The following is a 12699-nucleotide window of genomic DNA, read 5'->3' on the forward strand; positions in this document are numbered from 1 at the left end:
TCCCTGACATGTGGAATATAGAGATAGAATTTCTCAGTTAGAGGTTAGGGTAAGTAGATTGGACGCAAAGACTAGGTAGGTACATGGGCAGGGAAGGGGATTCTATCATGGGCTACATCATAGAAGGCCTTGTGCATATGCTAAATAATTTCCACTTCATCTTGTAAGAATCAGAGAGCCACTGAAGAATTTTACAAGCAAAACTAATTCTGTGCAAGGAAAAGGGATATTATAATTGAACGCCAGGCCCTGGGGAGTGGGAGTGGGAAGTGTTTCATATTGGAAGGCTGCATTACTTTAGCTGTAATCACATAAGGCTGCATTCAACAAACTTCAATTAGATGTACGTAAAAAGATATATTTGTAAAAATCTAACTACAAAGTACTTAATAATCTCAGGGAAAAACTATGTTAAAATCAAAGTTAACTAACTTTTTAATGGCTTTGTTGTGTCTGCTTTTTGTTGGAAAGCATTTGAATATTTGGTTATAGCATGGAGGTCTAAATTTTCAGTTGGTGCTCTAGACGGGTATCAGTCATTTGGGAACTTATGAGTGTCTTGATTTGGATTAGGTAGGAGATTGTGATTTGCAGCAATATGTGGTTGAAAAGCAAGAAGGCATTTTTAGGGTCATGGTGCCAAAAGCATGGGCATTCTACTACATTTTTTGCATCTTTCAATTAGATGTTTATAAGCATCAAACAATGACTTTAAAATGTCATCTACTGAGAGCTCAATCAATTCCATCTGTAGTTTTCTTAGGTGCCTTGGTAATATCAACTAGATGAGGTTGAAATGCTAATTTGAGTGTGAAGTCATGATTCTCAGCGACGTTTCAGTGTATTACCTAATTAACAGGTCTAGAATAGCTGTGTATTTTTCAAATGATTTGTATGTATCATCCTGTGCTCATCAGTGACCTTTGCTAACTGGGGAAAATGTTCATCTAAATTTTCCTTTTGAAGAAGTGTTTTGAAAAAAGTACCTTTTCCTGAAATGTTTGGATTTTTTGCTACATATGAAGTATCATGTATAGATTTAGTTTTACCCTCCAAAGAAATAGTCAAGTCATTTGATTCAACATGCTATCACACAGAAATGCTGCATTCCTATAGAAATCTTCATAATTCACATTGCTCATTCTGTTCTTCATAAAATTTAACTATCTGTTCTCACAGAATAAAATTTTGGCTAACACCCTGCAATGGCCAATACACTTAAAGAGCATCTGAATCTGTTAATGCTTTTTTTAGTCTATGCAATAAACCTATCATGGTAGGTGTACTACCTGTACATACACTCACTAAATGTACCAAATTCAATTGAACTTCACGACATTAATCTTGAAAATTGCTGAAGATATCTATTCCCCATGTTGTATTCACAAGAGTACCCGGGGCGGCGCCTGTGGCTCAGAGGAGTAGGCACCAGCCCCATATGCCAGAGGTGGTGGGCTCAAACCCAGCCCCGGCCAAAAAAAAACTACAAAAAAAAAAAAAAAGTGCCCAAAGCAAATACTTTTTCATAGCAAAGAAAATCTTCTGTTATGACTCAGTATAAAACCTATACTGAATCAGTAGTATCCATTGATTCCTCCAAAGAAATTGAATAATATATATCTTTCATTTGAAGTATTGCATGAAGCTGTTCTGTTAAGCTAAAGGCTAATTCATGCTGCTGATAAATAATGATTATCTTTGAAAAAGTCAGCTATTCATACGTTGAAATGTTATCAGGGCCTTTGCATCCTACAACTTGGACAATGTGTTCTTTCACAATTTCTATATCACCAAATGGAGTTTTTTCCTCTGAGTAGGTAAGCTACTTTATAAGTTGTTTTAGTGGCATTATTTCCCGGTCTTATTGCTGCTTGAAAGGATTACTTTTGCTTTTACTTTTCATCTATTAATGTTTGTAATACCACCTTTTTTACTTCTTTCTCATTTTAAATATTTGTGGTCCTTATTTGTGTTATAATGCCGATGAGCATAGATTTTATTTAATGTTGATATTGCAGTATCTCAAAGCAAGCCAATCATCTTATCTTTAGCAGAAACGAGATAATATTGCAATTCCTAGTCCTTATTAAAAAATCTGTTTTCTTCCCTCAGCTTTCCCTTGGTCTTCTTTAACATGATGGGCTATTAAGCAGACAGAATTAAAGTACTGTTGAGCTGTGCAATTATTCATAAATTCCACTTTAAATAGAAATACAGTACACCATTATCAAAAGCTCTTTACAGATTGGCTTACTCAACCCCCATAAACTCTTGCTAATCAGCCTCATGGGATAGTGGTGCCAGTCAGACGGGAGAAGTTAGGACTGATTCATAAGCATAGGAGCCACCAATTTTGCCCTTTTGGCTTACTGATGTGTTGGTCAATCTGGGAGGATTATTTCATTGAGGCTTATTCTATTCTTTGGTATTTTAAATATGTTCATTTTAAAAATAAAATAAAAATATAAAACACGAACATCATTATAGTAATAAAAATAAATAAATATGTTCTGAAAAATTTGGGTTCAGTCAAAAGACCACACTTAAGGACCTAAAAGATCACCTGTGGCCTTACAGCTGCAGGTTTCCCAAACATGGTCAGGCCTTTGGCCAAAGGAATTAAGAACCTTACCCAAAGAAGGGGAGAGAAAGATTGTCAGAGGCTGGAAAAAGGAAGATTTGGTTTGGGATGGGAAGGACTGTGAAGTATGTGAGAACTGAAGGTTGTCTCAGGACACAGTCCTCATTGATTGTGGTAATGATGGATGGTGTTATCTGACATTATTTTCTGACTTTTAAAAATTCAGAAAGTCATATTTATCAAAGGCAAAGCATGCTACTTGGAGTTGAATTAGGTTCTAAGAAAGCTATATCTTCTCAAAGAGCTGAGGGAGAGCAGGCTGGGGAATTTTCTTCTACTTAAAGTTGGAAGAATTTTGATCTCAGTGAAGGAATAGATATCCCAGAGAAATAACTGAAGGCGAGCTAGTGGAGTAGCATCATAGAAGTGGTGAGGAAATGCAGCAGTAAACACAAAAAAGCCATGGGTGAGGACTATGAGCTCCCTGGGATTCTGAGTAAAGAGATGGCTTGAGTTGGGGAGGAGGAGCGAAAAGAAGAGGAGGTTAGGGGTAATGTCAAGAACATATTTTTCTTTCTGATGTAAGTCTTTACAGATGGGGAAAGTAGGAATCGGTCACTACAAATTAAGGTTAAGTTTACACAATATGAGGACGTTTGTTGCCAAGAACTTGATTATTTAAATAAATTTGTAATTGGGTTGTGTGGAAAAATTTAGAAAATAATTACACATATTATTAGGTAATTTCTTATTTCTTTGCCATACGTGATATTTAGACTCCCTCCACCCTGGGCTTTAAACAGAGCATGTTCCTCCTGGTGTCCACAGTGCATGAATGATTAATAAATTTTCTTCTTTTTCCAATTTCTATTTTTCTCAGTTCAGTAATGTGAATTGGACATTTTTCTAGGTTTTTAAATAGATTTCTGATCTGTTGAATTGAATAGTCAGTTATCTTCTAGGCCTAGAGTATTTATCACATCACTGGATCAAATCAACTGGAAGTGTGTGTGTGTGTGTGTGTGTGCATGTATGTGTACATACATTTTTTATGTACATACACAAAATATGTATATACATATTTTTAATCACATTCTTTGCTTCAAGAAAAGAAAAAAAAAGATGAACTTTATTAGATTAAATTACCCAAACAGAATAAAGATTAAACTTACGTTTCATTCCAGTTGACCAAGAAAAAAAATAATTTTTTGACTGGAATATTTTTGTAGTTTCTCACTTGACACAGCTTCTTCCCAGCATATGAAAGCCAACAGGAAAAAGAAAAGCCTTTATAGCTAAAAAGAAACAACATTGATTCAATACACTTAGCACTTTAAAGAATAATCAGCTTTCAATATGGGTCAATTATCTTTATAGCCAAAAGTCAAATGACAAAATAAAATTAGCTTGTATAAAACATGCTTTAAAATTTGCTATTAGAGGGTGATGCCTGTGGCTCAAATGAGTAGGGTGCCGCTCCATATACCCATATACCTACTCCTTTCAAACCCAGTTCCAGCCAAAAAAAAAAAAGTTGCTATAAGAATTTATGTTTGATTTGTCAACAAGATTGTGAAATAGGAAGACACTTTTTTTCATGGAGACACAAATTTTACAATACACTGCCCAGTTGGCTTTGTGAGAAATTCAGAAACCAGTTAAGAGGCTCCTTATCCCTGGTGAATTCAAAACCAGCATGTCGAGGCTTGTAAGAAAATTTGTGACACTCAATTGTCACAGTGTCACCTCCTGGCACAAGGTGGCATAAATGGGAGAAGACTTTCAACTCCTGGCTTTCCTCAGTGTAGGGAAAAAGAAGACTGGGACATACATCTAACACCTGGACTTCTGAGGATGGCTACCCAAGGATCTAGTTTCTATCTTGCCTATATCTCAATGCTGACAGGAAATGGCACCAAGTTGGGGGTTACTCACAGCAAACAGAATGGTTGGAACCAGCATGTACTCATGTGCCATCATTTTCTTTCCCTCAACTCTGCATAGAATGAGTGTGAAAAATTTCCAACTCTTTGGTGAGGGAAAGAGTTGGATTATGTATATAACATTTCAGATGTTTGGGGAGCTACCCAAGGGAATAGTTTCTGTCTCGTGTGTCATGGAGCATTGACAGTACCTGACATACTCCAGATTCCTAAGGACCACTCAGAATAAAAAACAACTAGATAAGTGGCTTGTTGTTGCACCAGAGGATGCATGGTACAGCAGACAGAGGTTTATACAGTGTGTCAGCCTCTCCCTAAAGAAGATTGTCAAAGTTCTTTCTCTGTATGAAGACAGTTTATAAAGACTGGGAGAGTTGGCTGTTTTTTCAAATGTACAGATCCCAACATGAAGTAATGAGGCCCACAAAGAAACAGAGAATCATGGCCCAACCAGAGTAACAAAACAAATGAGCTCTAAAGAAACAAAGGTATATGAATCATATAACAAAGAATTAAAAATAATCATCATAAACATGCTCAATAAGCTCCAGAAAAATGTTGCATAAACAAAATGAAACTTTCAACAAAAATATAAGAATTATTATGAAAAAAGAACCAAACAGAAGTCTGGGCACTAAAAAGTATAATAGGTAAATTGAAAATTCACTACACAAATTCAAAAGCAGAGTTAATCTTGGAAAAAAAAAATAGTAAACTTGAAGACAAGTTATTTGAAATTATCCAATAAGAGAAGCAGAAAGCAAAAAGCAATGTAGAAAGCTGAAGGGATTTATTGGAACTATCAAAGCCAATGCATACATTATGGGATAATCAGAAGAAAAAGGAAAAGGATAAACATTTATTTTAAAAAATAATCCAAAACTTCCAAAATTTTGGGAAAGAAAGGGACATCCAGATTCAGGAAGCCCAACACATACCAACTATGAAGAACATAAAGAAAATTCCTCAGAGACACAATCAAATTTTTAAAACTCAAAGACAAAGAGAGAATTTCAAAAGCAGCTAGAGAAAGTGACTCATTATGTACATGGAAATGACCATAAGATTGTCAGTGGATTTTTCAGTAGAAACCTTGTAAACCAGATGGGAGTGGGATAATATATTCAAAGTGCTGAAAGAGAGAAAAAACACTGTCAATGAAGAAAACTAAATTTTGCAAAATTATCCTTTAAAGATGAAAGGGAAATAAAGACTTTCTGAGATGCACAAAAGCTGATGGAGTTTATCACCACTAGACCTGGCTTACAAGAAATGTTAGTAAGAAACCTTCAAGTTGAAATGGAAGAATGCTACAAAGAAATGCAAACACACTTGAAAGTATAAAACTCACTCATAAACATAAATATATAGATGAATATAAAATACTACAATGGTGGTACATAAACCTACATTGCATTGTTACCACTGTATGTTATTTAATGTATATAATATTTTGCATGGAAAACATATTTCATTATCCTCGTGCTTGGACATAAAAATTAACTCATGTAATAAAATTTGTCATTTGTTTCAAAAAAAAAAGAAAAAAGAAGGGAAGTCTTAAATAAATAAAATCATAAACAAAGGAGGATACATTGCAACTGATGCCATTGAAATAAAAAGATTATAAAAGATTAATATTGATATTCATAATCAAAAACCTCAATAGCCAGGTACTATATGACTTCACAGAAGAATACTACCAAACATTTAAAGAAGAGTTAATGATAAACTTTCTCAAGTAAGTGGAGATAAAAGTTCCAAACTCATTTTATGAATACTGCAGGCAAGTGGAACACAACAGTAAGTACTTGCATATCTGAACATAGAAAAAGTACAGTAAAAATACAGTATAAAAGATAAAAATAATACAGATCCATAAGGTGTTTCTCCATTTGCTAGTGCCATGAAGGGGGATTGCAGGACTGGGGGTTGCTCTGGGAAGCCAGTCAGTGAGTGGTGAATGAATGTGAAGGCATAGGATGTCACTGTATTGAACTGTAGACTTTATAAACACTATACACTTAAACTATGCTAAATTTATTAAAAATTTTCTTTCTTCAATCATTAACCTTAGCTTACATTTCCCTAGTGAATAGAGATGTTGAGCATTTTTTTAATGTGTTCATTGGGCATTAGACTATCTTCTATGCAAAGTTTCTGTTCAAGTCTTTTGCCCGCTTTGTTTGATTTCTCTTGCAGATTCACTTGAGATGTTTTGTAGATTCTGATTGTTAGGTCCTTATCCTATATAGAGTATGCAAATATTTTCTTCCATTACGTAGGCTGTCTATTTACTCTATACATTGTGTCCTTGACTGTCCCAAAACTTTTTTATTTTGATCATGTCCCACTAGTTTATTTTTGTTGTTACTGTGATTACTTTTGAAGTCTTTATAAAATCTTTCCTGAGGCTGATGTCCATAAGAGTTTTCCTAGCATTTTCTTGTATAATTCCTATACTCTCATGCAGGAAGAATGGGGACTGAAGACCCCATTTTTGGCAAGGGAAAGCACCCCCAGAAAAATAGGAAAATTAAAAAGTAAGCTGAGTGAGTTGGAACAAAGAAAAGTCAGCTAGTTTACATTTAAGCTAGGCATTCCTAGCAAGCTTCCTGCCTTTTATGAAATTCTAGCCTGTTGGGGATACAGCTTACAAACACCCCTGCTGGGTCTGTGAGCACTCTGAGGAAAAATGGCCATAGAAGAGACTATGGCAAAGACCTGGAAAGATACATTAACTGGGTCATTTCCTAACTAGTAAACAGGCAAAACAGATACCCACTGTGGAGATTTACATTTGCCTGGGGCAGAGATCAAGGGAGTAGCTCAAGCCCTGAGATATGGTCCGAAGAGCTTATATCCCTTATCTCAAGGAAGATCCTCTGTAGTGGTGATGGGAGGAAAATTCCTCCCTCCCACTGAGATTAATTCCAGTGGTGTTTCACTCCACAGGGAACTACCAGAGTTTAACACCTCCCTAGAAATCTGTGTGTGTTATCTCAAGCTGGAGGCTCTCCCAATACAAGGCTCAGATTTCAGATTTCTCAAGGCTAGTCAAACCCTTAAATAATAACAATAGGAGCTGATAAGCTCACTCAGAGAAACTGCTGGCATCTTTGTTCCCTCTCGTATCTTACCCTCTGGGCAAATAGACTTCAATAAAAGCAGAGTGAAGCAAACACCCTGGGTCATTGCTGAAATCCCACAAATTGGCAATGGACCCCTGAGTTCCCACCTTTAATTCTATTCTGTCTCATGTTTCTTGTTTTGCCATTGTTTCTTACTCTATATTTCTTCAGTCAGTCGCCAACAGTTCCACAGATCTTAGCAGACCCTGCCCCCATGGCAGGACCAAACACTTTCATGCCTTAGGTTTAAGTCTTTTCTCCATCATGAAGTAATTTTTGTGAGTGAGTGGTTAGAGGTGTAGATCATGTTTCAGTCTTTTACATGTGGTCATACAGTTTTATCAGAACCATTCATTTAACAAGGATTCTTTTCCCCAGTATATATCTTTGTCTGTTTCATCAAAAATCAGATAAAGAATATGGGAATGGGGGGCTGGGTTCAGTGGCTCACACCTGTAAAGCTAGCACTCTGGAGGGCCAAGGTGGGTGGATTGCTTGTGCTCGCAAGTTCGAGCAAGAGTGAGACCCCATCTCTAAAAGTAGCCAGGTGTTGTGCTGAGTGCCTCTAGTCTCAGCTACTTAGGAGGCTGAGGCAAGAGAATTGCTCGAGCCCAGGAGTTTGAGGTTGCTGTGAGCTGTGACACCAGGATACTCTACCCAGGGTGGGAAAGTAAGAAAAAAAAAATATGGGAATGGTTTCATTTCTGGATTCTCTGTTGTGACCTATAGGTCTGTATCTCTACTTTTTTGCCAATACCATGGCTGTTTTAGTTACTATAGACTTATAGTACAGCTTGAAGTCTGGTGAGGTACTCTCTCCCACTTTTTTCATATTACATAAGGTTGCATTGGCTATTTTGGGTCTTTTCTGATTCCATAGAAAGTGTAGAACTATTTTTCTAGATCTGTGAAAAAATGGCTTTGGTATTTTAATGGGGATTCCATTAAATCTGTAAATCACTTTGGGTAGGATAGCCATTTTAACAATATTAATTCTGCTGATTCATGATCATGATACAATTCTCCATTTGTTTATATCCTCTGTAATTGCTTTTCTCAGGGTTACATAGTTTTCCCTGCAGAGATTTTTCACCTAGGTTTTTATTTTCTTTGTTGCTACTGAGAAAAGTATTACATCTTTTAATTCTCAGCTTGGCTGTTGTTGGTGCATATGAAAGCTATGATTTGTGTACATTTATTTTGTAGCCTGAGACTTTACTAAATTTATTTATCAAATCCAGGAGTCTCTTGATTGAATCTTTGGGGGTTTGTAGATATAAGATCATGTCATCAGTGAAGAGCAATAATTTAACTTCTTTCCCCATTTGGATATTTTTCATTTCTTACTATTGCCTGAATGCTCTGGCTAGGAATTCCAGCACTATTTCAAACAGAAGTGGAGATAGTGAGCAACCTTGTCTCACTCTAGTTTTAAGTGAGAATGTTTTTAATTTTTCCCTATTCAATAGGATGTTGGCTGTGAGTTTATCATATATAGCATTTATAATTTTGAGTAACAAAATTATAACCTACATTGTTAAGTTTTTTTTTTTTTTTTGCAGTTTTGGCCAGGGCTGAGCTTGAACCCGCCACTTCTCACAAATGGGGCCAGTGCCCTACTCCTTTGAGCCACAGGCACTACCCTATTAAAGATTTTTATCATAAAAGGGTGCTGAATTTTGTCAAATGCTTTCTCTGCATCTATTAAAAGTATTATATGGCCCTTTTTTGGTATCTATTTATGTGGTGGATTATATTTATAGATTTGTATATGTTAAAGAATCCTTGCATTTCTGGGATGGAGCACATTTGGTTGTGATGAATTATTATTTTTTTATGTACAGCTGTATTTGTTTTTCTAAGATTTTATTGAGAATGGTAGTGTCTATATTCATAAGGGATGTTGGTCTATAGTTTTTTTTTTTTTTTAGTTGTTTCCTTTCCTGGGTTTGGTACCAGATGATATTGGCTTCATAGAATGAGTTTGGTAAGATTCCTTTCTTCTCAATGTTAAGGAATAATTTCTACAATACAGGCGCGAGCTCTTTGTTGTATGTTTGGTAAAATTCAGGGTGAAATCATCAGGTCATGGGCCATTATTGTTGGAAAGTTTTTTTTTTTTTATGGCTGCTTCAATTTTGGTGCTTGAGATTGGTCTCTTAAGGAGTTCTATATATTCCTGATTGAGCCTAGGGAGATTGTGTTTCCAAAAATCTATCCATTTCTTCCACATTTTCAATTTTGTGAGCATAGAGATGTTCGCAGTAGTCTGAGTTGAAATTTTGTATTTCTGTGATATCAGTTGTAATGTCTCTTTTTAATTTTTAATTGAGTTTATTAGATTTTTCTGTTCTGTTTCTAGTTGATATAGCTAGAGGTTTCCAATTTTGTTTATCTTTTCACAGGACCAACTTTTGTTTCATTAAACTTCTGCATAGTTCTTCTGTTCTTAATTTCATGTAGTTCTGATATAATCTTGGTTATATCTTTTCTTCTGCTATGTTTGGGGTTGATTTGTTTTTCTTTTTCTAGTTTATTGAGATGATTCATTAGATTCTTGTTTTGTGATCTTTCTGTCTTTTTAATGTAGGCATTTAAGAGTCTGAGTTTTCCTCTCAGTACTACTTTTGCTGTGTCCTTTAGCTTTTTGTAACTTGTGTCCCATCATTTAGTTCAAAGAATCTTTTGGTTTCTATCTTTATCTCCTCACTGACCTAACCAAAAATCAACAATAGGTTATTTAATTTCCTTGACTTTATGTAGGGATGAGCGTTTTTGTTGAAATTGAGTTCTAATTTTATTACACTGTACTGTGGTCTGAGAAAATACATGGTATAATTTTGATAGTTTTTAAATTTTTGAGACATGTCTTGTAGACTAGGGTGTAATAAATGTTCCATGTGCTGATGGGAAGAATGTATATTTAGTAGTATTGGGGTAGAATGTTCTGTAAATGTGTTAGGCCCATTTGCTCTTGAGTTCTGTTTAAATCCCCTTTTTTTTTTGGTTGTTTTCTGTTTAGAGGATCTGTCCTGTTCTGTCAGTAGGGTGTTGAAGTTCCTGGCATTTATGGTGCTGATACTTATCGTTTTGTTTAAATCAAGTAGAATTTGGTTTTGAATCTGATCACTCTGTTAGGTGCATAAATATTTAGGATAGTTAATTCTTCTTATTGAATTCTTCTCTTTTATATAAGGATCATCTTTGATTTCTTTACTTTTGTTAATTTGAAGTCAATGTCATCTGATTAGAATGACTACATCAGGTTTCTTTCATGGTAAATTGTTTTCCATTTTTTTACCTTGAGTCTGAATGAGTCCTTGTGTGTTGGTTTTGTTTCCTCAAGACAGCAGATATTGGCTTCTATTTTTATATCCATTCAGCCAGCCTTTGTCTCTTCAGTGGGGAGTTTAAGCCATTCCTATTTATTGAAAGTATTTATACATGTGGTGGACTTCTATTCATCCTATTGAGTAGATCTTATTTATTTATTTATTTATTTATTTAATTTGTTTTGAGACAAAGTCTCACTATGTTGCCCTTGGGTAGAGTGCCATGGCGTTACAGCTCACAGCAACCTCAAACTCTTGGGCTCAAGTAATTCTCTTGCCTCAGCCTCCCAAGTAGCTGGGACTATAGGTGGCTAATTTTTGTTGCAGTCAACATTGTTGTTTAGGTGGCCTGGGCCAGGTTTGAATCTCCCAGCCTCGATGCATGTGGCCGGCACCATAACCACTGTTCTACAGCACTGCTCCTAGATCTTTACTATATTGTTTTATCTCTTGACCTATTTTGTTATATAGGGTCTCAACTTTAGTGTTTGGATGCTCTTATATTGGTGCTGTCCATTGTGCTGATCATTGTATAATGCAGCTCTCATTACTTCCTGTAGGACAGGTCTGGTCTTCACAAATTCCCTCAGGGATTACTCATCTGAGAAAAAGCTTTATTTCTGCCTCATTAGAAGGAACTTTTTTGCACAAGTGTCTAGTCTGGCCATTGTTCTATTTTAGAAGACTGAGGAAGGGTCCTCACTCCCTTCTGGCTTGCAGGATTTCAGCCAAGAAGTATGCAGTCCATCTGACCAATTTTCCTTTGCCTCTTTATAACAAATCAACCAGGAGTCCTGTCTACTCCTTGTACCTGGATATGGAAATTTCTAGCAAGGCCTGGGAAATTTTCTTCAATAATTCACTCAAATACATTATCCAGTCTTTGTAATTTTCTTATTTGCCCTCAAGGATGTTTATGTTTCTTATGCTTGGCTTCTTAACCCAGTACCACATTTCTTACAGGCTTAGTTCACGCCTCTTGTTTCTTTGTTGTTTGACTAACTTGCTTAGCACAAAGTTATTATCTTTAAGTTCTGAGATTCTGTCTTCTGTCTGATTTAGCCTATTATTAAGGCTTTCCACTGTCATTTATAATCCCCTGAATAAATATTTCATTTTCAGAAGTTCTGTTTGGCTTTTCTTTAATACTTCATTATTTCTGTCATTTCCTGTATTGTCTTTGCTGCTTCTTTGTGGTAAGTTTCCATTTTCTCTAGTATTTCCATGAACTTACTTATAACCCATGTTCAAAATTCCTCATCTGCCATTTTAATCTTTTCATTTAGGTTGGCATCAATTGGTAAAGTTTTCTTTTGCAGGTGACCTTTCATTTTGATTTTTCATATTCCCTGTTTTTTTCCACTGATTCTTTCTCATCTTGACTCTCTACTGAGAGCTGCAGGTGTTGCTGGCTTTTGTGCTTGTGTATGAGACCCAAAGATTGGTCCCTGACTGTGTCAGAGAGAAGCGTACTAGTCCTGATTGCCTTTGGGTTGCTCTAGAAAGTTTAGCGAACATCTCTGGTTGCCTTTGACCTGCTGTTTTCACCTCTTCCCAACAGAGTGTATTGGGTTAAGTCCCCAAACTTATTCCTGTTGATGGTGGAGAGTAGTTATGAGTATGAATCAGCCAAATATATTTCCTTGAGTTTGAACATTCTTTGAAGGGCTATGTTGTTGTTCTTCCAGTTATTGGTTGATGTTTGTGTGAGT

The 12699-nt window shown here is 35.9% G+C and overlaps 1 protein-coding gene across 3 annotated transcripts in view; it reads right to left on the reverse strand.

Moving 5' to 3' along the window:
• Positions 1-12699, reverse strand: part of PIK3C2G (phosphatidylinositol-4-phosphate 3-kinase catalytic subunit type 2 gamma) — a 453317-nt gene that overhangs the window by 317168 nt on the left and 123450 nt on the right. For all 3 annotated transcript variants that reach the window (XM_053556309.1, XM_053556307.1, XM_053556308.1), the window contains one exon: positions 3754-3876. In XM_053556309.1, the coding sequence (XP_053412284.1) occupies positions 3754-3876 (123 nt within the window). The remainder of the gene's footprint in view (positions 1-3753; positions 3877-12699) is intronic.

Source organism: Nycticebus coucang, chromosome 12 (assembly GCF_027406575.1).
Source record: "Nycticebus coucang isolate mNycCou1 chromosome 12, mNycCou1.pri, whole genome shotgun sequence".
Taxonomy (NCBI): Eukaryota; Metazoa; Chordata; class Mammalia; order Primates; family Lorisidae; genus Nycticebus; species Nycticebus coucang.